This window comes from Chlamydotis macqueenii, chromosome 9 (genome assembly GCF_036417535.1).
Source record: "Chlamydotis macqueenii isolate bChlMac1 chromosome 9, bChlMac1.mat, whole genome shotgun sequence".
Lineage (NCBI taxonomy): Eukaryota > Metazoa > Chordata > Aves > Otidiformes > Otididae > Chlamydotis > Chlamydotis macqueenii.
The window spans coordinates 17,494,713-17,520,523 of NC_141564.1; the positions used below are offsets into that span (position 1 = coordinate 17,494,713).

The following is a 25,811-nucleotide window of genomic DNA, read 5'->3' on the forward strand; positions in this document are numbered from 1 at the left end:
TTACTAATTTCACACATCTCTGCCTGTTAGACTGAGGTGCTTCAAAATACAAGATAGGCAGAGGTAGCTGAAACAAATACAGCTGATAATGACTTCAGTCCTGTGAAGGCACTACCAGCTAATCAGTGTATAAAAATAATCCGTCATATGTTGGCATAGAGTGTCCGCTTTGTATGTCATACAGGAAGAACAGACTCCCAACAGCATCAAAAAAAAAAAATCCCGTTAGCTGTCAGTAACCAGACTAGTAAAATATTAAATACCCACTTTCATCAAGTCCTTAAACACCATGCTCATAAATGGCTTCAAGAATTATTCAATACAGCCAAATCTTCTGTTGGTCATGATATGCTAATTTACACTGACTGATGTGAAGTCAGCTAACTGTGATAAAGAACGTGTTAAAGAACTGAAAGAATAAATGAAGCTGAATAAATTATTGGAGGATCTGGAGCAAACAACACCAGAAGACTACCTATCATGGAAAAGACATGTTCCCATGTTTCTGTCAACCAGCGGGCTCATAAAAAAGAACAATTTATCAACACTTAGTGTCTGCTCCCTGCTGTCATTTGTTTTTCAGTCCTTGCCTGTGTTATAAAAAGCTCTCTACACCTGGCTGATGAAGCCACTCCTCTATTTTCATCTGAAGGGCTGAAATACTACCTGGTTAGGCTGGTGAAACCCTGAACTGTCTTGCCAGGTGTCAATGATAGAGTTGTATACAATAAGCTTGCACAACAACAAACCCGATCAGTCTGAGGGAATGTTATCTCAGATCGTATTACCTACCTGTCTAGAAAGCTTCCCCCAAGAGCTTCTTTTAACTCCTGCACCCACTAATATCCTGAAAAAAACTGAAAGGCCTCTAAGCCTATGCAAAATGCAACTGCAGCTTATAAGAATGTACAGATCTTTAATCATGAGACTTCTAATTTATAGACTTTGCTTCAAGTTCTTTCTCTGTAAATCCTCTTTCCAGTTAGCAATAAATAAGGCCCAATTTGATTTTTTCCCTTAATGTCTTTATTTGTTAAGCATCAAGAGAAATTTACCGAGATTTTCCAAACAGAAAACAAGAACAAAAGATTAACTCTTTGTAGTACAATCCTCAGGATGCAACTGTCAGTAAAGCATCTTTCAGGGTAGTGATTAACCAAATCAAAATGAAAGCAAAAATCTTAAGATATGCAAAAAGGAATTCACATGCAGAAACAATCTTGCAGAATAAGTCTTCCCTGAATCTGTGGGGCACCATTTCCTACCGAGGAATGGCACAGAGCTGGTAGGGAGGTGGCCTCATTGTGCTCCCAAAAACAAACTTTGTATTGGCTTCTTTCACTCCTTCTGGCAGGGTGAACGTGAACGCCTGTAAGAGGGTGGAAAAGATAATAAAGAGCTCCATCCTTGCCAGCAGCTCCCCCATACATACACGGTGCCCTGTGAAAAGACAGAAAAGAAAATCAGCCAAAGGATTTCTATCACACTTCGCTTTCTAACCTGCTTGGGGTTTTGTTTGTTTGCTTGTTTTCTGCAGACTTTGTCCTTTTCTCTTAACTGACTTTGTCATTTAATAATTCAGAATTGAAAAGGCCACTTGTATTTCTACCAAAAGTTTTAATCTATATTTACAGCAGGAAGCAAGACATTAGAGAAATGACCACCAGGGTTGCAGAGTTGACATTTACAGCCTTCCTAGCACTATGAACTTTGCTAACTGGATCTCTCCAACAAGAGAAACTGGATAAGGCTTCCAAGAGAAACTTTTCTATGTGTTATTCCTTCTCTTCCAATCTTTTCCACATACAGTTGGACTTCTCTCTTCCTAGAGATCTTTAAAACAGTGGAATGTGTTTATATACCTATTTGTAGTTGCCTTCCCAGTTATGCTGAGGAATGAATGGATCTTAAGTTGTTATCATGTGGAGTAAATAAATCCCTGCTCAGTGCACATACCTATTGAAAATGGTAAGAATGCTTCTCTGTTTACAAAGTTTCCATCTTCATCCAGAAAGTGGCCTGGGTTGAACTGATCAGGTGTCTCCCATTGTCCGGGATCAGACAGAACAGAGTCGATATTTGATAAAATTATGGTGTTCTGAAAAAAGCAGGAGGAGCTTCAGTTCTTATTGTTCACATTCATCACATAAGCAATTAGTGACAAAGGAGCAAAGAATTTAAAGTCCTAATTGAAAGTCTCATTTTTTCAAAAATTAGATCAAGCTTTAAAATATTTCTTAAGAAGTTTAAACTTTTGAGAATGTTGCAACTTCCTTTCCTTTGTGACTTGCTGCCAATAAGTGCAATAAAATAAATGGTTAGGATTTTATAATGTTCGTGTTGTTAAAATGTGTTGCTTTTATTTTTCCTGTTGTTACTAAGTATTTTTATTACTTACTCAGCTTTTGAGTTACAGAATATCAAGAGCAGCAAATTAAATTTAATTTTTCCCTTTATTACTCTATAATTTCTGCAACGCTAGACTTGCTTTGAGCAGATCCAGAAAAAAAGGAATGAAAGTGAAACTTCATGAAAAGCAGTGATGGGAGAATATTTAGAAAGAAGCCCTAACATACCTTTCAGTTACAAAACTTCAAAATACTTCTGTTTCATTATAACATTTGCAAGATACTGCATCTAAGAGCTTGTGATATGAAAATCATTTCAAATTTCCGAGTTTTTCAGTAAAATCTTTTTTCCATATTTGGATGCCCTCTGTTCACCAGCTGATAAACCGTTTTGACAAGGGACAGACCCGAGATTGCTGGAAATTAATCTGTTTATTTCCAGTCACTATTCACAAGTTTTCTGCCAACAGAAATAATCCTAAAACATACTGATAGAACAAAATGCACATTTCCTTGCAAAAGCCAGACTTAGAGACAGTCATAGCTTAGGGGCACTGCTAGAGCTGCTAGGACACAAGAGTTCATGTCCCCAACCAGGGGAACCCTCAAAAGCCTTTCTAAACACATCTGATGTACCAAAAATCTACTGATATCAGCAGTTCAGGACAATGTTTTGGGAATCACTAGCCAAGGTCTTTAAAAAGGTGATTAAAAACTAGCTGAGTCATTAAATAGTTGCATTAAATCAGTTTTTAAAACTGTACCAGACATCAGACGTTCAAATACGCAGCATATTTGTACCTTGGGAACAGGAAATCCCAGCAGCTCTGTGTCCTTCACACTCTGTCTGGGCAGGGCAATTAAGATTATGTTACTGTATCGCTGGATCTCGTGAATTACGGCATTTGTATAAGGCAGCTTTTTTCTGTCTTCATAGCAAATTAAACGGGAACAACCCAGAACAGCATCCAGCTCCTTCTGGACTTTCTCTAAGGAGGAATATTCAGCTTTAAATACAAAACAATCAATCTATAATGGTAGCAAAGTCATTCTGTAAGTGTATTTAGGTTTCTGTTACATTTACTGCTCTGAGGTAATTTATAAAAAGACTTTTGTTAATATTTATTTTCACAGGCAGGAAGTCAACTGGAAAATTAAATATTAATCATGTATTAGGAGACCAGTTTAGTAACAGATCAAGAATTGTTCTTCAGTCAGAGCCACATAGCAATTAAGCCATCTGTAGATGACAAGCAAAATCTATTTTGCAATTACCTGCCTTGGAAAGCACTTACAGAAATTAATTTTCCTCAAGGACTTTTTTTTTTTTTTTTCTACTTACAATCTGATCTGAAAGGCTAATTTCTGATTAATTTCTGAGCTGAAATGGTCTGATTAATACTATAGCCTTTATCATTGCAATTGACTCTGTGCATCAGGAAACTTAAGACTGTTTTAATATATCTTGAGAGGGGGAAAGAGCATGTTGGGAGAATTCAGTGTGTGCAATCTAGTCTAAAATTTTGGATCTTCCGTAGAGCTGCTCAGTAACAACAATGGGAGATCCTTTCTCCTTACCACTTCCACCATTTTCTTCTTGCCAGTCTCCTGCTGTGCCTGGTACCCAGCTTAAACTCTCAAATATGAGGCCTTTGAAGTGATCTGTCACATTTTCACCTATTTTACTCTGCCAACCTGTATCTTTCTTCTGTGAATATCATTATTAAAAGCATAGAGTTTCAAGCAACTCACTCCAATCTTTTTTATATATCTATTTATATGTAGATATCTACGTTTGAAGTTTTAAGCTTCATGGAATAAACACACATATTAGCAACCTCCCACTGTATTGAAATCATTTCTGCTGCAAAGAAGCCAGGAGCACGTCAAGGAATAGCAGTCGTGGGTTCAAGAGGATGACCTGAAGACTCCACCTTGTCCGCAGTGGAGGTCTAATCATTATTGTCAGTGGAGGGGCAACAGTGCAATTTATCTCATCTGAGACTAGACTCCATCTGATCCGATGAATCACACCCTGCATTCTGTACAGATCTCTTAAAAACAAAACCTAAAACCACTGGCCCGTATGTTAGAGAGGACACAGGAAAAAACAGATACATAGAGTTCACCTGATTCATACCCTAATAATTAGGTCCTCTACTGTTCTTTGAACAATCTTTACTACTATTTGAACATACATAATTTCTAAAAAGTTGCAGAACTGTTTGGGTGTGCTTACCTTGAATATCAGGATAAACCACCATATAGAGCAATGCCCAACGTAAAGTGGTGGCTGTAGTTTCTATACCTGCCAGAAAGAGGTCAAAAATAGTCTGGATCAAGTTTTCTTCATCATAAGTAGCATCAGCATGTCCTTTGGTCTGCAGATATGAATTGGAAAGATCAAGTTATGGCACACAAAGAAGAAGTGAACCACCTTGCATCACAGGAATATTTACTGATACTATCCAAAATGAAAAAAAAAAAAAAAAAGCTAGACAATAAAACTTTCTGAATAATATCAAGACATTTTCTAATATTCTCCAGTACATTTGTCAATTTATCCTACCCAGATACACATTTTGTTCTTCAACCATGACAAAGTTACTGACTGTACATGCTTTCTACCCTTGCTGCAAATCCCATCATAACAATCATTTCTAGTTGTACCTTATCCATATGAAAATCTGTTATTATTGTGGTTACAGATAATCTACCTGTAAATCTGCTTACATTATTACTTCATCTTCCTCCTGCCATCTCTTAATGTCAGCTTTTTAAAATTCATCTACCTAGAAGCTTTTCTGTGGAGAAATTGTACACTTCTACACTTCTAATTGTACACTGAAGTCTGAAATGAGACTTCATTATAATCAAAGGAGCACTTAAAATCCCTTTTGTTACTGGAGTGTAAGAAGAGTCCAGAGATACTCACTTTATCTATCTCATCCAAATAGTAATCAATAAAATCTTTATTTTCATCTGGTTTTCCTTTTTCTCTGTGGCTTTCAAGTTCCTTTGCTAATACGGCGTTCACAAAGTTTATGCTGGATATAGTCTGTTTGAATGGTGCTAGGAAATGGCTTGCAAGCCAGGGAAACATTTCATATACCTATAAAAGAGATATTTTAGATATGTGGTATTACTGACATTAGCAAACTAAGTATGAATCCTAACACAGGCTTTTGGGTAGTGGAAAAAGCAAATGGAAGACTCTGATGACTGCACCTTCACCATTACACTGAAGAGATAGTGCCTGTCCCATGACTTATTAAAGCCTTTCTTCATCCTCTTTTTCCCTGGAGAACAATTAGTTTTATACTCTAAATTTTCCATTGTGATGTACAAAGAATAAATTAAGTTCCTCTGTACCCCAGTTCTTTGCTAGGCCGAACTTCAGTAGCAAGGATCTCACAGAAAACGTCTCTGTTCTCAGTTTATCCAACCTATGTATCATTTCTATCTCATCACCAAAAAAACAGATCCAGGTTGAATTCCTTGACATATCTGCTAACTGAAAATAGAAATATCAAAACCTAGGTTTATTTCCTTAGTGTAGGATACCAAATCCATGGGGATTTTACTCAGATACACCTTCTCATAGATAAGAAGCAAACATGCCAATCTGTGTGAAATGCAAAACAACTTGATGAAGTAGAAATGCTGAGCCATGTGGATTCCCTCCTGTTTATTCATTGTTCTAAACCTACTCACGTTTTTGCACTTAAACCATTATAAAACTACATCTCAGCAGAAAAGAAACAAAATACTTTTTACATTAATTCCATTCTTTTACTTCATTTCCCTTTCTTTTTTTCCCCTTTTACAAATTGCAGCATGTCCTTCCAGTTTACAGAATTACTGCAGCTTAAATTATGAATTAGGCCATAAATCTTGGGCTCACCTATTTGAGTGGCAGCTGCATTACAAAGACTTACCTTCCCACAAACTTGTTCAGATTCCTGGCTTGTATTTCTTCTTCATCCTACTGCATAATTTGGCTTAAAACTGCCTGTCCACTTACCAGGAAAACAGATTAGTACAGACCATCATTAAAGGATTTTACATCAATGTGAAAGCACTGTCTAGAGCAGGACAGAATGAAATATTGGACTAGACTGTTTTTGTTAGCTGTGGCCACACCATTAAAAGTTTTCAAGAACAGCTTATACAAACACCTACTGAAAGCAGTTAGAAATAGAAATAGATAATCTTGTGTTTACTATAATTAGAAGATGGCTTAGGAATCATTCCACCTGCATCTTCTGGAAGAAAAAAAAAAATCATAAGCAGTTTGGGGGGGGGGGTTGGTTTGGGTTTGTTTGTTTTGTTTTTATTTTTTTTACTAGAAGTATCAAATCAGTCCTCAAATTCTCCAGGACCTTGATTACAGCAGTTTCCAGTTATTAAGACATGGTGGAAATCATGCAAGATACAAAGTCAGATGAGATCCAGCAAGTTCTGCAGAAGCAGGCTGCCTTGTACGTTGGTAAATTGACTTCCTGACTCTATACAATATCGTGGTTCCCATTCACAAATGGTTAAGGATAAAACTGTCCTTGTTTGAGGCAATCTGTTCCACTGTTTTTGCAGCTGCAGTCACAGCTTCACACAGAAGCCAGATAATGTTTTTTTCTGTCCAGTGGACCAGATGTGAAGTTAGGAGCTGCTGTCTTGAATGGAGAAAAATATCACCCAGCAGCTAAAAGAGAGTGACTTCCAGCACGTACTACTGAATTCTCACAGGGACATGCAGAGGTGGTACAGGTGCTGTTGCTAAAAGCTATAGGAAAAAGCTACCACTGAGCAATTTCATTATACGTTACTTTAGCACAAAACTACTGCTCTGCTTCAGTTTCTACAAAGTCAGCTAACAGTAGTGAAGGAAGTGGTAAAGGTCGGTATTACCCTAGACATTTATTGACAGTCATGTGATTTCATGTAGTGAAGAAAGCCACTTTGTCAGACAGAGTTTAAGATAAGCCTATTTCAGAGCTTTTCAGATATTTTTGCCTACATTTTACTACTGAGTTTCAGTTATAGTTTCAAACATCAGACTTGTACAGGCAGCACTTTTGCAAGAAAGTCCTTTGCACATCTCCCAAAGCAAGCCTGTACGTTCCCATCCCTGTCCACCAGACATAGGAAATTTCTGTGCTATGATAAAGCATCAGCAATTGAAGCAAGTTTTGAACTAGGCATCTGGAAGTACTGTTCTGATCCATACTCTAGCAATTCCAAGTGCACTACTATTTATTTTTTTTTAATAAAAGTAACAAGCAAATTGTCTTTTTCATTGCCTATCTATATAAAGTAAACAAGCAAACAAAATCATTTTCCTCACAAAAAAAGAGGCGCTGTTCCCAAATGCTGCTATCGTATCAACAGATTCAATCAAGCGGTGAAAATTTTCATCATCTTTGGAGAAGCGATGTCCAAAAATCACAGAACAAATCACATTCGAAACAGTGTGAACAACAGGCATAGTGGGGTCCAGAGGTTCTCCTGTAAACACAGTGAACAGCATTCACCATTAACACTTACTGCTCGTGCTTTTCCCGTTGAAAGGAGAGCTGATAACATTTTATAAACACTTCTGACGTTAATTAGATTGCTGGATGGCAAACTGCAATTTATTGGTAAAAGACATGAGTAAAAAGTAACTTCAGACATCTAAGAAACACTGTTGGATAAAAAAGGCAAGACTGCTGGTGGGAATGGAAGTAGTAGTAGGAGGAGTAGTTACAAAAATGCTCAGATTTCACAGAACCTTGCCATCAGTAGATCTCAGGCTTGGCAATAACCAGGGTACAAAAAAGGTCACCTGAGACATTGTATGAATAAGCAGCTGAACTGAAAAGAGAACCACCTTCTATTCTTTACACCTGAGTAACAGAAAAATTGAGCATAGCTATAGATTCACCCCGTTATTCAGCAGCACAACCTGAGCAAACTTCCTCTCTTACTGAGAGGGCTACTACAAGCTGTGTGAGGTGAGCTTTTTCCACTGCGCCTGCCAGAGCAGAGCCAAAGGGTTGTGCAGCCTTGGTCAAACCTTTTGGTATTTTGTGCCTTGTTTGCCTTTTCCGCAGAAGGATGTGCGGTGTTGAGACACTTACTTTGCTGTTACCCTGATTCTGTGACCATGAGTAACATAAAACTGACTAAGAAGTAGTAACACTAACAGACAGCGGCCATGGGGTCTCAGTTCTAAGTTAATACTGTGAGGTTTCACATGTAGCACTTCTGCGAGGAAAAGCCTCATGCAGATCATATCATACAGACCTTTGAGACTCAGCTCTGTGTGTACACTTTAAATCCATTTTTTAAATAAAATAATTTCAAAAGCTACAAGTGACCCATCCTTCAGCAAAATCACCCATTGCACAGACTGACCTGCATACCGAGTCACATACCGTTTGTTTTCTCGAAGTATTCCACCAGGTGATAGGCCTCCTTTTGTAGCCGATACTCCTGGTCTTTTTTCCCTACTCCCATTTTCCTCATTGTTGCAAGTCCAAAACGCCTCTGTTGCTTCCAGAGACGACCATTAGAGAACATAACACCTAGGATCATAATGAACAAATGCTGTTAATCATAGAATCATGGAATGGTTTGGGTTGGAAGGGACCTTTAAAGGTCATCTAATCCAACCCCCTTGCAAGGAGCAGGGACATCTCCAACCAGATCAGGTGCTGTATAAATTAATTAATTGATACAGTTAATACAAAGAAGCTTTTCTTTCATTCGATTTTTTTTTTCAAATTTTTGCCAGCAGTCTGGCAGCATTCCTCTTTCCTCTCCTTTCTTCTTCTAGTTTAGTCATCAATAGGTTTCCTGTATAGAAACTGTTACAATAGTTGTGTTCTGCCGTTATTGTTCCGACAGAATGGAAAAATAAACGTTTCATAAAAACTCAAGAGAACATTAACCTTTTTTCCACTGTAAATTAAGGACTTTGAGGCTCTAAATCAGTTTCCAAAATCAGGGTTAGAACACATGAAAAGAATCTGTGAAAATAATAATTACCATTTCCATGAGTCAAAATGTGAAAGGTTCTGCTTGTGGGTCTTCCAGCAACATCTTCAGCATGGACGGTCAGACCTTCCTTCACTGCCTGAAACCCTTGCAGGACAACTACAGGAATGTCTGAAAGCCATAAGGTGAAGACATTACCATGAATTTTGGCCATCTGTAGAACAAAGAAGCACCAGAACAACATGGGTGAGAACCAGCACATTTAAATCAAACAAGATGAACCAGATATTTTCCCTTGGCAGACACCCCAGGGGTGGTTGACCTTGAGAAGAGAGCATCAAATCTATTCTTACATAAAATATAGCTTGAAGTCAGATTTCTATCTAAAGTCTCCTGTACTAAAGATCAGGAAGTTCCTAAAATGCCAGATAGCAAATATTGCCAATGGCTGTGATGTTATTTATCACATCTTACGATTCAAACTCATTGTAGATTAATTCTTACATGTTTGTAAGAAGGATTTTTACTTGAACCATCTGCTTTAAAATGTATCTTTTTCCTATGCATAAAACAGGATTATCATCAGCAGCATTGCTTTGTTCATCTGCATATAAGGTTTTAATGACATTTTTCATAGTAAGCTGAAATTTTCATACCAAGAAACAGATATTTTAATCATCACCACCTATTTTCACATTTATGCAATTTAGAATAAATCCCTCCCTAGCACTCAAAATAAGGCTGTGTTACACACTCACATTTACTTTTCAATCAGCTTATGAGTCCATTAATTAGTTGCCTGAAAATACATACTTTTTTAAGGATCTCGTGATGAATTTGGAAGTTCATCTGCAGCAGATTTCCAACGAAGGGGTATGGAGTTGGTCCAGGAGGAAACTGTCTTCGCATCCATTGCAATTTCAGAAACTGCATAAACACCAGAAGCACCACAAAAAGTACTAGCATGACACTTACTGTTAACATTTCACTTCTGATTTACAAGGCTGTATTGTTTCTGAAAAAAACGCTATATAGACAGAGGTTAGATCTGCTTTATCTTCCTTTGCTGGTCCCTCCCTAAAAAAAGATGTTGAAGCTTCTGTGCCTCCCAGTCCTTCTCTCTTTATCGCTTTACTTTGCTTTCCCATACCAGAGAATGAAGTGTTCTTATTTTTAAGCCTATATGACATCATTCCATTGCATTGCAGCTACAAATCTGACAATCGTCAGCTCTTCAAAGGGTACAAAATGCAGCTAATTGTATGCCTCCTTGTGCCATGACAGTTGCTGTAACAAAAATCACTGGGCACAGTACTGGTTTCATAAAAAGTCTGTTGCAAGAACAGAGAAACAAACAAACAAAAAAAAAATCCCGGGGGTTGGCTCCACACCCAAGATCAGTGGGATTGCTGAAATGTTCAGCCTCATCAGCAGCCATCACATGCATCCACCATGTGCACTGCACCTTCACTCACCTTCTATTATCGCTTGATTCTGATGTTCTCTGCTATTCCTTTAGTATTTTATTTTTCCTCGTAGTTTAAATTGTAAGCCCTTTGGGAGATGGACAGACCTTTTAATTTTGTGCCAAGAGCACATAAAACAAAAAAGCCTCTAATCTGTCATTGGGGAACCAGAGTTTGATGGTTATAACTGCATGACACCTCAGTGTCCACACACTCTATTCAGCTGCACAGATAAGTGGGACTGCAGCGTCTTTATGACCAAGTAGACAGCTAAGTTTCTTCACCCTCTCCAGCCACCTCTCAGCTAGTTCCCACTCTATTGCTTGCAGCAGGAGTAAAGACGACATACAACTGTTTTTGTGTGCTTCTTTCACAAGTGCTCTCATGCAACTGGGCATCTCCTTAGGAGCTGCTGCCTTCTCTGCAAGCCACCTGTCAAAACTGGGGATGGAAAGGATCCCGCACCCAGCACCTTTTCCGTGAACCTGAAGTAGCTCCCCGGTGCCACAGAGGGTCTCTGTGCCTGGCAGTAGGACATATGTGGCCAGGGGAAGTCACAGGAGCAGGATGTGCTCCTCTGCTCTCCCTCATTTTCTGAGTGAGGGCAGGTGTCTTGCCAGAAAGAGACGGGGGAAGAGGAAGAGCATCACTGCAACTGCCCCTTAACTCTGACCTTTGGGTTGTACTTCTAACAACCAGTGAGAGCATCACAGTCCCTCCACAGACCTGAGACCAAATGTCATCACCTCACCAGGACCCTCACATGTCTCCCCCTAAGATTAGGCCCAGAAAAGCAGTACATTTGCCCAGACTGGAAGCAGACTCCCTGGCACACAGGGGATGCTGAGGCTGGCCATGGTGGGAGATGAGCAAAGAGTTTCACTGGAGTAGGTGCAGACTTTAACTTTATACAATGCTGATCACTCACCCTATCTTGGTGCCAGTCTTGAGAAGACCAACCTCCATGAGCTGTCCACAGATCAGTCCTCATCTGGAGAAGGCTTTGGTGCTCTCTCGGGCCAGCAGAGGCAGGGAGGTCCAAGGCATGAGACAGTTGTGAGCTGCGGCCTTGCTAAGAGCAGAAGGAATAACAGACAGACAGGGCTGCAACACAGCACACACAAAAAAAAAAAAGGAAAGATAAGAAAATGAGTTATAAACAATTACAGTGAAAACTGTCACAAACATGTGCTAACTTCAGATGCCCTTTTGAGAGCATAAGGCATCATGTTTTGAGGTACTGAGGTGTCTTGCAGTACTTGAATTCTTCAAAGTAAGACTGCTCTGATATCAATGTAGGTTAACTTAAAACAATGTAACTTAAATGACATTTCCAATTGTGTTTCCAGTTCATATATGATCAGCATCAATTTAAATACCTTTAATTCCTTTCTACATTGGTTGATCTTCATTCTCCTCCCAGAGAAAGATTTAGGCATTTTAGTATTTCAAGAGTATTTTCTTTTTTCCCCAGCAACTATAGAATATACTATATCTAATTGTTTTATTCCTTGAAACTTACTTGGGAGAACTTACTGTCGCAACCAAGAGTAAGTGTTCTTTGTTTAAAAAGTAATTTTCTTCTCCTATGTTTCTAGATCTCCTTCTCAGTGTATTTATACTCGACTTTGATATTTCTAAGAATTGTTTTATCTAACTCCCAACAGATTTTTTAATGCCAAGTATGGAGAGAAGAAGGAAGAACTGAAAGGCATAGAAAATGCAGGAAAGGCACTACAAGATGCAAACAAAAATGGGTCTTATCTCTTCATCTAGCTCCACAAATCCCCAGCGTTGGCTTCAATATATTTCCCAGCAAATCGCAACCAGAACAGTATGTGTTTTTTAACAAGTAACAGGTGGTGGTGCGACAGAGGGGATGCAGGTGTCCAGCAGCCAAAAGAACAAAAAGTATGGATTAAGCCTTCACCTGTATAGAGGTCTTGCTATACTAATTAATTAGCTTGAGAACATGCTCAAAATTGTGTTTCTGATAAATTTGTCCTTTCATGCAAAGACTCTCACCATTTAAAAAATAAAAAAAATAAAAAAAAAACAAACTAAAAATCTGTGATACTGAAATTGCAATCCCCATTTATTCAAGCTTACCAGGAATGGTACCAATAAATACTGCCCACCTGCCCTGCATTTGGCTTCATATACAAAAAAAAATAAAGACATTTAAATTGGTAAATTAATAAATATCGTAATAATATAGACAATATTTAAATAATAAACTAATTATTATTAAAGAACATGGTGTTATCAAAAGAACCAGGGTGGGTCAGTCGACTGCACATGAAAACTTAAATCCCTTTGTTGACCAGATTAAAGTTAATTATAAGACTTCTTTAAATAGTCTGATTAGATGTTTGTGAAAGCTGTTCAGTATTTCTCACACTGTGCTTTATTAAATTTAAGATTACATGTGCTAAGTCCTAGCACAATGAAATGCTTGAACACTGATTTGCACCAGTCAAGCCAGCGCTTAAAATTGTGATGACTTAGCTCTGTTGGCTTGAGATGTGAGAAACTTTTGCCTCCACACTGACCTTGCTGCACTGATGAAATCCCTTCTGTGGACAGGATCATGCTACCAGAGAGTTGTCCATTTATGCTTTTTGGAGGTGCAGGACCATCCTGTTGTCAGAAAAGCTCTAACAGAGCACACTGGTCAAGAAGTTTCTCAGGCTGGACAAGGCAGAAGCAACAGCAATGGAATCAGACTGCAGCATTCATCTGCTTCTGACAAAAGAACTATAAATGTTATACATTTAAAAAAATGTATTTTTTTCAGACTCTTCAATCTTGTACTTTAATAAGGAATATAAAAACTTACCAGATAGACCAAAGGTAGACCAAGTCTGGGAGAGAAAATAAATAAATAAATAAGTCTCACATGATGTTCACTGCTTGCTAACTCTTGGGACAGGAAGGAGAACTGGGACCATTGACTGTCCCTCATTGCTGGGTGACGCCAATTAAACACTATTGTCACCTCTTTCTATTGATTTCTTATTTTTCTTACACCAATTTCTCTTCACTTCCTTGTTTGTTGTTAAATTTCAGGTGCATTTTCTCTTCTTCTTGACCATTTTGCAGCATTACGAACAATCTGAAAGAGCTAGTTGCTCTGCACTTAGGAGGAGTCCTGACTACGTGGACATCAGTTTGTGAATCACAGGTCTGAATATTAGTTTTTAAAACACTGGGCATGGTGACAATGGTATGAAAGCTCAGTACTGCTTCAGATAGAAATTAGGAATGAGATAATTGCAGTATGTTGTGCCCAGCAATCAAAGAGATGAGCACAAAATATTCCTTCCTGAAGTTTGTCCCACTAAGACTCCAGAGCAGAATTCTCAAACAGTTCAAGACTTGTATGCCTATTTAAAAACACAAAGTTAAATGGACCAGATTACTTCTGAGTAAAAACTCTTCCAGTGCTAGCTAGTTTCTTGCTTTGTGTGCTACATTTCCTTTTGCCTACAACAGTTTTTACCTTCCCATTTGGGAGATGAAATTCCATTATCGAGCTACCAACAGCAGAAATAATGCAATCCAGGCCAGCAGCTTTCACCTGTGCCTTCCAGACCCCAGTAGGTCCACCAACCACCTCTAAGGTGTGATGAAAGATTGTTAAGTTTTTCAGTAACATATAAAAACCCTTTTTCACTTACAGTCTCTTAAGAAAAATTCCCAATGGAGATACAAGTTCCTTGTAAAAATTTGAAAAAGGACTTGTATCTCCTTTTTTTTTTTTTTTTTAAAGAGACTATAAGTGAAAAAAGTTTTAAAGCAATATGGATCCTGTGTGCATGTTCTTGAACCTTACCTCTTATTCATACGTCCCATGTTCACAGTGATGCCCAAGACTTGGGTGCCAACACAGCAGACACCAGTTATCCAATGGCCTCGTTACACTGATTTTTGCAACACCATCCTTATATTAGTAGAAAAACTGAGTCCTAGTTCTGCAGTAGTGCACAACCCCTCCTCCACTCCCAACAGAATCTACATCAACACAAAATGCAGCATCACAGAAGTAGATACGGATTAGAGAGCAGGAGTGTCACATCAGCTTGATCTGCTTGACTCACTAAGCTCCAACTAGCTGTAGCAACAGCACATGCCAGCTTCAAATCTACAGAGTCAGGATAAAAGCATCCATTTGAGCCCCTTTCCAGAAGCCTGAGAAAAGAGTACGGAACTTTATGATACTGAGCTCCTTCACAAAAAAAATGATAATTTTTTTTTTAATCAACAGCATTACATTAAAGAAAGAAAACTCTAACACAGTGGGTAAACAAGGCAATGACAACTAATCCTTGGAGTATAATTGCAGTAATAATTGTAAAGTCTTTTCTGCAGGTAAGGAAACTGGTAGAGCAACAGAGCGTTTGCTACATCCACTAGCAGCCCTCACTCTGACCTTGATCTTTAAATCTTGCTGGGTAAGAAGGCCAGCCTCACAGTGTGAGTGTTTTCTGGCACTTGCTCTTTGCTGGCCCTGCCTGGGCGCTGCTGCTCCTTCTGCCAGCTGCATCCTGCACAGCTCATCCCCCTGATGTGCATGCCTGACTAACAGGCACTCCTAACTCAGCACCTCTGCTAAGTCTGCCTTAGCTCAGCTGTTGGAAGGCTGTGTGCAACTGCTCCTCTCAAGTTTGATTCTCACACAGCTCCCAGGAAACACTACATGATTTTTTCTTGCCTTGTCTCTCCTTTGCAGGCACCAACCTTTGCTTCACAAGACTGCAAGCAGCCCCCTTAACTGTGCGTTCAGGCATCAACAGAGACATGGCTGACCTGGACTGCTGTACACCATTATCGTTACAAACTCCACTGTGGGAGAGGACTCCCTCTTTCAAAGAAATGCCTCTCAAATGCACCACAACAATACAGGCAAAAATAAAAACATTTTCAGACCAGCCCACTGGTCTGTTACCATTTACACCCACTTTGTTTCACCAGCAGTGGGGCTCCCTTCTGCCATTCTTCAGAGAATACAAGGGGTTTGCCTTCACTTTCAGCCTGAGTCCCTAGCCTCACACTCAAATGAAGCATTGCTGTAGCTCTCTTACTTCCAGATGCAAGCTATCATCTCCACATGGCTCTCGGCTGAATAGACAAACCAGCTGGCTGACACCTAGTTGAGGCATCCTGCCACAACTCTGCTCCCTCATGCAACCACACCTAGGGGCTCTGGCAATGCCCAGAGCCACCACCTCTCAGAAGAGCATTTCTATACTCCACTCTGGATTTGAGAATGCGTGGGAATGAGGGGAAGGCTCCCCAGCTCCTGGCTTTAACATTCTTTCTCCCTCCAGTAAGATTCCTGTTGAGTTTCTACTAAGGCCAGACACTATAATAATTTTCTATGTTTACTTCATTTGTAATACAGTAGGAAAAAAAAATGTACAGAGACATTCCAGACACAGGAAAACCAGGGCTAGCTTCTTAGACATATAACACAACAAGGATAGATTCACACTGAGTTTGAGCTAGAAATGAAAATCATAAAAGCTGCACAAAAGATTAGCACACTAGCAAACCTGTGGCAAAGCCTCTTTCCCAAATCTGTAATCCCCTGCAACCTAACGAAGAACTGCACAGAGCTTGTATGGATGGGGTTTCATTGTGCTCCCAAAGATAAAGTCTGTGTTGACTTCCTTAACTCCCTCTGGTGCAGTGAACTTGAACGTCTGCAACAGGCTGCAGAAGATGATGAAAAGCTCCATCTTTGCCAGCACCTCTCCCAGACACATGCGGTGGCCTGCAGAGGTAGGAGGGAAGGAGCAGTCAGTCCCCACAGAGGTCTGTAACCAGCACCTGCTTCCCAGCTTCTCAAAACAATGTCGCTCAACATCATCAAGGAACAAAAGGCTTTGCTGAATTTGACATTTTCCTCTCAGATTGAACTGATGGAACAAGTGAGATGTCTGCAATCCTTCTTTGGAGGATCTGCCCCGATTATAGAAAAAGATGCCGGAGATGCTTCTCAGTAGTTTCATACTTTACTTCCTAATCTATAGGACTCCCCAGTTCTATGAACTGAATTTCAGTCTCTTGGTTCCAAATGAGAATAACAAGACAGCATATTCAGGTTCCCTCACAGCTTTCACTTAGTACAGGCTGACTTTTCTTCACTAACAGCAGTGAAAAATCAGAATACAAAGGACATTTTGTGTCTGACTAGACATTTTCCTACATGATGTTTTCAGTGGAAACAACTTGTTAAAGAAAAAACTTCTTCCAATTTATCAATTAACTATGTCCATGATATAATTGCCAGTTAGAGAAAGACAGAGACAGACCCTGAAGTGTAGTTGTTCGGCCATTCAACTTGGATGTGAGAAAACAATGTTGAAATTTGTTTTCTCCCTAGTTTAGGCCAATAACCTGAGCCTGACACTTCCACATCTCAGCTGAGGGCTCTGACAACCAGGCATGATTCCCAGGAGCTTCTGTTTGTTGTAGCTTCTATAAACTCACACACTGCGTGAAGGCGTGACTCCAAAAGGTCCCAAGAAAGATGTAGCCATCTGGGATGTATATGATACAGCACCAATTAATATTGAATTATTTATACAAAATAAATCAGCTCCAGCAGAGCAGCCTGCCACAGAACAGCCACTGTAATAGCGTAAGCTGGCATGCGCAGAGGATGACGGAGGACAACAGTGTAAGGACTCAAATCCCCAAATCATTGGCAATTCTAAGGCCTTACTCCTTTTATCTTGTCTGATTTTCACATAAATCTAAGATCAACATTTACCAAAAAACTTATTTTTGTAATAAAACATTTTTCTGGGCTGGGAAAATCATGTGCTTCTACTGTTTGGGATTACAGTCCCTTTGGCTTTCTCCGCAATGAAAATAATACAGCTCCATGCTCACAATCTAACCCACAGGAACAGGTTCCATTATCAGCGCACCTACCTGCTGAGAAGGCTAAGAAGGCTTCTTGGGTCACAAAATTTCCATTCTTGTCCAAGAAAGGAGCAGGGTTGAACTGGTGAGGAGTCTCCCAGTATTCAGGGTCAAAAAGAGTTGAGTCTATATTTGCCATAATAATTGTGCCCTGAAATGAAGATGCTGTTGGCTCAGTTCTGTCTCTCACACATCAAGAAGACAAGGACACAAACAGATTTCAGCTATAATTCAGCACACTGCTGGTCATGTGGACAGGCAGAGGAAATGAAAGATTATTTTATTAGGAACAAAAATTTGAATCTCAAACTGTTCTGAGAGCTTTTTTCTTCAAAAAATAAAGAAGAAAAAAAAAGATCAGTATTTCAGGTTCAGGAATGTCCCTGCTGTATTCCTTCACGTCTCCTTTTTTTTCCATTCTGTTAGCAAGTGCAACAGAATGAGCGGTCTGCAGTTCTTTAGCACCTTATCCTAAATCTAGTAAAATTATTTTCCCACTTCTGACAGCCTTTGACAGGTTTTGACAAGTGAAGAACAAAGCACCCTGGAAATGAAATAGTATATTTCAAATTATCTTTCTCCAGGTCAAGGTGGGAAAGGTGTGCATGACAAACACCATGGAGCAGAGGTGTGCAGAAAGGTGTCTCCATGTGTCCCATTTAGGGAAGTTTGGTGTTGAGGTTAAGTTTGGAAAGGCTGGGCAAGCCAAAGAGGCTTGCAGAAGCTTTTTATTTGAGGTTAGGTGGCAGTTCAGAAGTTTCAGGAAAACATCTTCATTATATTTCAAATACGATGCCAGAGAGGGAATAATAAGGAAAAGAAGTCCTAAGTGAATGAAGTTGAGTGGACGCTTGGTATTGTCTCAGATGTCACCAGTGAAGAAAAACATTCCATCTCCCATTTGTCCGCATGGCAGACAATATCTTAGCATTAACAGCCTGCTGCACCTTCCCTGCTGACACCACTGTACGTTTCTGGTAAGTCTTCTCTGAGGTCTTTTGAAAGTATAAGAGCTGAAATGCTTATCAAGTATTTCAAAATCACAGGCTCTTGGAAAGTAAGACTCTGCAGCACTCTCACAGAACACTAGTTTAATTGGTGTGAAACCGTGCTTTTGGCAAGCATTTTCACTCACTGTCTTTGAGACAAAGGCACAGGTCAGAGGGCAGGGGCAGGAAAAAGTGCTGTCTGCCAGTGCTGGCACCAACAATCATCTGTCTGGAGGGGTTAATGGTAAATGTGACTGCAAGGAACTTAACTCATGGCCAAAGATCACAGTTGTATCCTTCACTGCTTCTCTAGGAATTGTGATTAAAATAATGCTACTAAAGCGCATGATCTCATGAATCACAGCATTTGTATAAGGCAGTTTCTTCCGGTCCTCATAGCAGATTAGATGGGAGGGACTCAGAACGGCATCTAGCTCTTTCTGCACTTTTTCTACAAAAAAAAAAAAAAAAATAATAATAATTATAGATACAAGAACACTGTTTTGCATGAAACAGAGCTTTCATTTCCTTTTTGGATTATTGTAGTGATAGAAAACATGCAATATGTAAATAATTTATACCTAGCACATCTTAAAATGTAAATACATTTATACAACTATCTAGTTATGATTTTACTGCACTCTGGTATTTCCTAGTTTATAGGTTCTACATTCAGATAATCTTTCCACAAGCCCAACAGATTTATTGAGCTTCATAGTTAAAGCAAGGGGAGCGGACTGTAAATAAAACAGTAACTTCTTATTAAGAGATCAATTCAGTTACTCAAGCCATTAATTTTACTGTGGCTAAATGCAGAATCACAGCACGCTAACGAGCATGTTGCAACGGAGTAATCATATTGAGCTGATACACATAGGTAATGCTGAGAACTGTAACAGGATAATATTACCAAACTATCACCAACTATTAATCTCTTTTGGCTGTAATCTAGGCTTCAGTAAGTAACATAGCTTATACAGTCTCAGAGAGTCCAGGGTCAAATTTCGTGCTTTAAAATTCAGCTAGTAATCTAAGAGGTTTTGTTTGCTTTTTATTTCATTAGAATTTGATAGGTATGTGCATGCATCTGCATCTGTTCTTTCAGCATTCTGGCACCAAAAGCATGAAAAGAAGGACTTCTAGCTCTAAACCTGAGTCAAGAACATGTACTTGGCTTCGCAATTCATCACCTCTGAAAGCCCTGTATCAAGTAATTTAAAAACTTAGAAACTGGTGTGCAACTACGCCCTTGTCTAGAATTTCTCAGTCACCTTTTTGTCTTCCTTCTCTGTTTAACGTTCCCATATGTTACAATAAATATACTAATTATATAGAAATACAACTGGTGTCACAGTTAACGAGTGCAAATAATATATCCTCATCACACATTCTGGATACCAGAAAAGCATCACTTTTCCCTAACCCAAGCTCATATTTCTCCTGGAGTGTTTTCAGCCAAACTGTATCTTTCATTGTATGCTTACAGTACTGAAACAGTCTAACAAAAATCAACAAGACAAAATATAGCATCAGAATTATTTTAAAATCTCTGTCTGAAAATTTTCTACTTCATTGTCTTCTTAAAAGCAAAGCTCAAAGCTCTTAACAAAAAAAAAAAAAAAAAAGTGTAACAGAGAATCGTTCTACTTGAGATGTACCCACGTTCATGTCTACAACTCACCCTGGATGTCAGGATAAGCCACCATATGGAGCAGAGCCCAACGCAGAGTGGTTGCGGTGCTCTCTGAGCCACCCAGGAAAAGGTCAAAAACAGACTGCACCATATTGTCTTCATCAAATGTAGAATTGAGGATATTTTTAGTCTACAGATGTAAATGAGAAACGTAAAATGGAGTATACCTGTGTAACAGTTAGTACTGAGACAGACAGTGATCACTATGCCTAAACAAACAATATTTCTAGAGGACGGAGAAAATACAAGTGCTTCAGTAAGACACAGATTTATGCAAAGATTTTCCCCAAGTGAGTACATTGATACTGTTAAGTTACAGGTGCTGTTGAAAGTGTCAGGTGTCTAAGGTCCTGTTACGCTGCCTTCTGGAGGGACTTGTTGCCTTGCTGCTAACTTCCACATCAGAAAAACCATTTCAGAGTAGTTTCATCCCACCCTTGCCACTCTGCACACTTGCTGATTTCAGTTCTCTGTTGCAGATATGTTATCCTTTTAAAAGATTTATGCTTTTTTTCAGAGCAGAGACTGCCATCATTTTAAGATTGTTATGATAATCCTACAGTATTACTAAGCACACAAAAGCTCAGTACAAAGCACAAAGATAATAAATGCAAATATCAGTAAGACACAAGGAATCAGGACAGCCATCCAAATATCTGCACCTTTTCAAAGTCCTCCCTACTGCCCGCTGCCCAGTCTGCACTAAGGATTCCACAGTATAACAACAAACAATGTGATTAAGTTATACTTCTAAAACAAGTTATTAAACTAACTATTCAAAGTTCAGTTTTTAATTTGACAGTTTTTTAACTGTATCTGTAGAGCTCTGCAATAAGTTGCTATGCACAGATAACTGCAGGCAAGGTGCAGGGAATCCATTACGACAGGATCGGTGTTACGCATAAATTACTCACTTTCTCTATCTGATCCAGGTAACAGTCAATGAAATCTTCTGGTTCATCCATTATGCCTCTTTCCCTGTGGCTTTTGATTTCCTGCTTTATGAAAGAATGAACAAAATCACACAAAAATGATGCTTTCTGTGCAGGTCCTAGGAGGTGCTCTGCAGCCCATGGGAAAATCTCACACATCTGTGGAGGAAGCGTTCAGCACGGATGTGGTAAGCTACGTGACGTGAGCAAGGCCGTTATAGAGATAAAGCCTGGACATTTTTGGTGCTAAATTGCTGAATTAATTTCTCTAGGAAAAATACTGTAGCATCAAAGAGAAATGTTGGGTACGTGTTGACTACATGAACACACATTAAAAACACAAATTAAAGACAACACAGTTTCCACCCTGGATTCTTTCCTGTGCTTACTGCATAATTCTATTTGTATTTACCCTGTTAATTCACCAACAAAAAATCCACTTTCACAGATCAGTTTAACATGTATTAGTAATAATAAATGTAATATTATATAAACATTTATATATATATTACCTTAGCACACAGAAAAAAAAAATTATCTTTTGTTCTGATACAAAAGTATCACCTTTTCACCTTAACAATACTGGCCTTTCCATTACAGAAAAGTTTAACATCCCAAGCACATTGCCTTTGCTGAGAAATTCTAATAAAGATTACTAAAATAATATTAATATAATAGTTGAATGATGTCAAACCCAAAGCACTGTAGGTCCAGTTCACTTTCATGGTTAGAACTTTTATCAGCATTTAATGTGTATTAAATAATGCAATAGCTATAATATGTATAATAATATAATTATATTGCATAATAGTGCAATAAATAATGTGCTCAATAATCAAATATTTTGCATATTAAATGAGTAACTTTCTCACATAGTAGAGGTAGCTGTTCCCAAAAGCCACTATACAATTGTATGCTTCAATCAGCTGGCGGAAGGTTGCATCCTCAAGGGAGAAACGATGTCCAAACACCACAGCGCAGATCACATTAGAGACAGCATGAACAGTGGGGAATGAATGGTCGACAGCTCTTCCTGCAGACAGAGATAAGCATTCATCTCCAAAGCACTTTCCTTATCTCCTTTGCTATTTTGGAAGCAAGATCACAATGACATTATAAAATATAGGTGATCTCTATGCTATTTAGACTGTTACACTGAAACACCCAAAATTCACTGGCAAACTAAACAAAAGATAAACCTCCTTCAAAAATGAGGACAGGAAGGCCTCAAGTCTTTAACTCTCGGCCTTGTTAAATCTTGATCTGGCTGCTGATACCAAAATACACGTTGCTGAGGTCTGACTGTACCAACAGCTTTGATTGCACTCTAAATCCAAGCTGTGCTGCAAACCCATTCTCTTCTGGAGCAAAAATAGTTAGTCTTTACCCTTAGAGTCATGCAGTCTATGTACTATACCATCTTGGTCCCTGAAGAACTCAACAAGATAACTGGCCTCCGTTTGTATCCCGCGCTCCACTCTTTTGTTCCCCATTCCCAGTTTTCGGAGAGTTCCGATTCCAAAGCATCTCTGATGTTTCCCGATGAGACCATTCAACACCGGGATACCTTCAGCCATCAGGAATCAATTTTATGTCATGTTAATGTTCATATAACAGTAAATGACGTACACACTAAGAGTCATCATCTCATCATGCCACCACTCATAAAGAAGAGAGCCACATCAGGGCAGTGTTCTTTTAATTATAATTTGTTAGAGACAGAGAAATCACCTTGGTTTATATACTCCTACCCCTGCAAAAAATCCATTCAAGTCTCAAGACTCACACACCTGCTTTCCAAAACTAGTCCTACTCTTTCTGAAACATCCAAGAACAGTGGTCATTACTAAAAACTCCACACAGCAGCCTGCTACAAGTTGCAAAGATGGTGTGGGTTGGTGTTGCCTTCAATTTGCCCATGCTTTGAGCAGACATGAATCTAACCCCTTATTCATACAGAAAGGCTTATATCCCAGCTCATGCAATCCCTTACAAGATCTCATTTATTAAATTGTACAGTCTTATAATACAATTAGTTCTTACTTGTAAGACATGTTTACCAACATCCCCATATGGACATTGTGTTCTTGCAGATGTTGCCACGTGTCAGCTGCAGGAGTGGCAAAGACAGCTTTCCTCAACAAACAGTAAGTTCAGGTTTCTACCACCTTGAAATACGATAGTGTTGCTCACCAAGCTACTCACAGCCAACAGAGATTTCTGCAGAGCTCATTGGGGAGGTCTGGGCATGGGGAACCACTTCCCCTCACCAGCCAAGCCCATGCTTTCCCTGAGAAAGCAAGCTTGCTCCCTGAGACAACTGCTTGACCACAGTCTGGAATAACTCTCCTCTATTCCTTCTGTTGTCCTGGGAGCCTGGGCTAGCAGAAAAGGAGCCAGCCCAATAGGCAGGTATTTGTGTTGCAGAGCTGCCACCTTGCAGCTGTGCTGCAGCTGTTTGTTAAAGCCACCCCTGCTACAAATTGCTCATGCTAGGGCAGCTTGTCAAAGCCCAGCTACTTTACTCCACATCACCCAGACAAATGGTGGCAATAAAGACCCTTCCAAATGGATTGAAACAGCTGCAGACTTAATCATCTCTGTTCCTTAAAGATGTTTTTCTCTACTTACATTAGCTAGTATTATAAATTAAAGCTTTCCTGATTGTAGTTCACACGCAACAAAGCCTGACTGAGGATAAAGGCATCTCCTCTATATCCTCTGGATAAGAGGCTGGTGGAAATAAGTTCAATAATTTCTGTTTTAAACGCAGCACCCTCTTTATTCTCCATACACAGTAATTTAGCAATGTCTGATGTAAATGATAGCACAATAAGAAGCTCTGAACAAGGATATGTTGCACTTGCAGTCTCGCTAATACATCTAAAGCTCCAGTGACCTCCAGTGCCTTTGGACTTCCCAAAAGACTAGACCTTGTTCAACAGCTCTGTACGTTCTTTCTTTACAGCAGCCTTTGCTGTAAACAAGCAGCTGGGAGCATAAAGAATTACTTTAGCCTCAGCTTGCACAGGAGGCTGCAAGCTCCAGATTATTTCAAATCAGGACATATACTTAGACAACACTACAAATGGACAAGCAAGACCTAGCTAGGTACAAATATTGCTGCTCTGATGAGATTCTGAAATACATGTGTGACAGTGGGACTTTGGAGACAACTTAGAGTAACGCTGCAGAATTATACCATTCACCCTGGCAGACAGAATGGGTGAATTGGGAACTAAGGTCTTGTCCGTAAGGAAAGTATCAGAGGAAACAAAGAAAGTCAAGGATGAAGTCTTTCTACAGATAGGAACATCTTACCTTTTCCATTTGCCATTCTGTTGAAGACATAGGTCTGCAGTTGCCCAGAAACGTCCTCTGAGTTGATGGTGAGACCGTCCTTCACGGCTTGGAATCCGTACCGCACCACCATAGGTCTGTGACCCAGCCACAGGGTACAGATGTTGCCAAACGTTTTTGCCAGCTGTAGGTTAGATCAATGCCCAAAAAATACTCACAGGAGAAAGATCAATGAAAATGAACACATGTTGGGCTGCTCTCAGTTTTTGCATCAATAGCTCTTTAGTTCTCATCTGCAAATACATAACTTTTTCAGGCTCCCATGATCAGCTCTAAAATTTATCCACCAGATGCTTCCAATGATGGGAAACAGAGTTGGTCCAGGAGGAAATCCACGACTTTTCCATTGCAATTTCAGGAACTGCACACCTAGAAGAAACAAAACCAGGGATATGAGAATTACACTTATCATCATTTCAAAACTACTCTATCACTGAGAAAGCTGCTATGAATCTGTCTGTTGAAATAACTCTGTATTGTTCTTAACTTTTCCCTCTCACATTTAAGCATTCTGAATTTTTCTCCTCCCTTCTTTCCTACCACGCTTCCTGATTCAAAAAAAATGAGGAGTGTTCCCATTCTTGAGTGTATTTAATACATCACTATGCTGCAATATGCTAATAGCTACCATCACTTTAAGATCCAGTAGAGGCTAGAAGGCAGGTACCCCATTCAGAAACATCCCTTTGAGCAATCAGTTTGATGGAACACATCACTCAAAGCACGGACTACATGCAAGCCAAGAGCTCAAATACAAAGCTGCAGCTGTCATCCAGGTACTGCGTACACAGACAAGGACAGGAGCACTCTCCAGGTAGCATTCTCAGGGCAGAGGCAAAGCCTTGTATAAAAGTGGTTGCAAATGCAGATTGGGAACCAAGACCAAGGAAGTGTTGTCATCTGAGTTTTCACAGTAAACAATACAGATGAACTGCAAATGGCACAGTGAAGAATCAAACGTAGCTATTGACAAAAAGCACAATAGATCTCACATGCAAAGAAATGCCAAGTTCATCACAACTCAAGAGACACCACTGAACATTCTCTGTAAAGATTCTGATGGAATAAAAATTTTCTTCCACCCACCAAAGGCCTGGCTGCACTCCGATCTG

The 25,811-nt window shown here is 39.4% G+C and overlaps 2 protein-coding genes across 3 annotated transcripts; both read right to left on the minus strand.

The window, feature by feature from the left end:
• Positions 1–1,225: 1,225 nt before the first annotated feature.
• On the minus strand, positions 1,226–10,310 carry LOC104481884 (cytochrome P450 2J6). Its single transcript, XM_010123209.2, has 9 exons — positions 10,140–10,310; positions 9,378–9,540; positions 8,765–8,914; positions 7,693–7,853; positions 5,284–5,460; positions 4,588–4,729; positions 3,150–3,337; positions 1,957–2,098; positions 1,226–1,440 (listed from the first exon to the last, which is right to left on the minus strand). Exons 1-9 carry the CDS (start codon positions 10,308–10,310, stop codon positions 1,262–1,264), a joined length of 1,473 nt encoding a protein of 490 aa, XP_010121511.2. The 3' UTR covers positions 1,226–1,261.
• A 6,079-nt stretch (positions 10,311–16,389) lies between these two features.
• On the minus strand, positions 16,390–25,114 carry LOC104481883 (cytochrome P450 2J6-like). Of its 2 annotated transcripts, none has more exons than XM_010123208.2 (10): positions 24,949–25,114; positions 24,661–24,825; positions 22,757–22,906; positions 22,212–22,372; positions 21,322–21,498; positions 20,396–20,537; positions 18,980–19,165; positions 18,224–18,225; positions 17,735–17,876; positions 16,390–16,568 (listed from the first exon to the last, which is right to left on the minus strand). In XM_010123208.2, the coding sequence occupies exons 1-10, from the start codon at positions 25,112–25,114 to the stop codon at positions 16,390–16,392; spliced, it is 1,470 nt and encodes a 489-aa protein (XP_010121510.2). The 2 variants fall into 2 exon arrangements, with proteins under 2 accessions (XP_010121510.2, XP_086610884.1); XM_086754758.1 differs by lacking the exon at positions 18,224–18,225 and adding an exon at positions 18,673–18,677 and having other exon boundaries at positions 24,949–25,111.
• Between the last annotated feature and the right edge of the window lie 697 nt (positions 25,115–25,811).

What these genes read in the sequence shown, in the direction of transcription:
- LOC104481884 (XM_010123209.2), bottom strand. Translation starts at nt 10,310, where the DNA reads ATGTTAACAGTAAGTGTCATGCTAGTACTTTTTGTGGTGCTTCTGGTG. An exon ending in CATTTTGACTCATGGAAATG is followed by an intron (nt 8,915 to 9,377) that starts GTAATTATTATT and finishes TTATGATCCTAG; the next exon opens with GTGTTATGTTCTCTAATGGT. An exon ending in GGAACAGCGCCTCTTTTTTT is followed by an intron (nt 5,461 to 7,692) that starts GTGAGGAAAATG and finishes TCTCTTTTATAG; the next exon opens with GTATATGAAATGTTTCCCTG.
- LOC104481883 (XM_010123208.2), bottom strand. Translation starts at nt 25,114, where the DNA reads ATGATGATAAGTGTAATTCTCATATCCCTGGTTTTGTTTCTTCTAGGT. An exon ending in TGATCATGGGAGCCTGAAAA is followed by an intron (nt 24,826 to 24,948) that starts AGTTATGTATTT and finishes GATCTAACCTAC; the next exon opens with AGCTGGCAAAAACGTTTGGC. An exon ending in GGAACAGCTACCTCTACTAT is followed by an intron (nt 21,499 to 22,211) that starts GTGAGAAAGTTA and finishes CTTCCTCCACAG; the next exon opens with ATGTGTGAGATTTTCCCATG.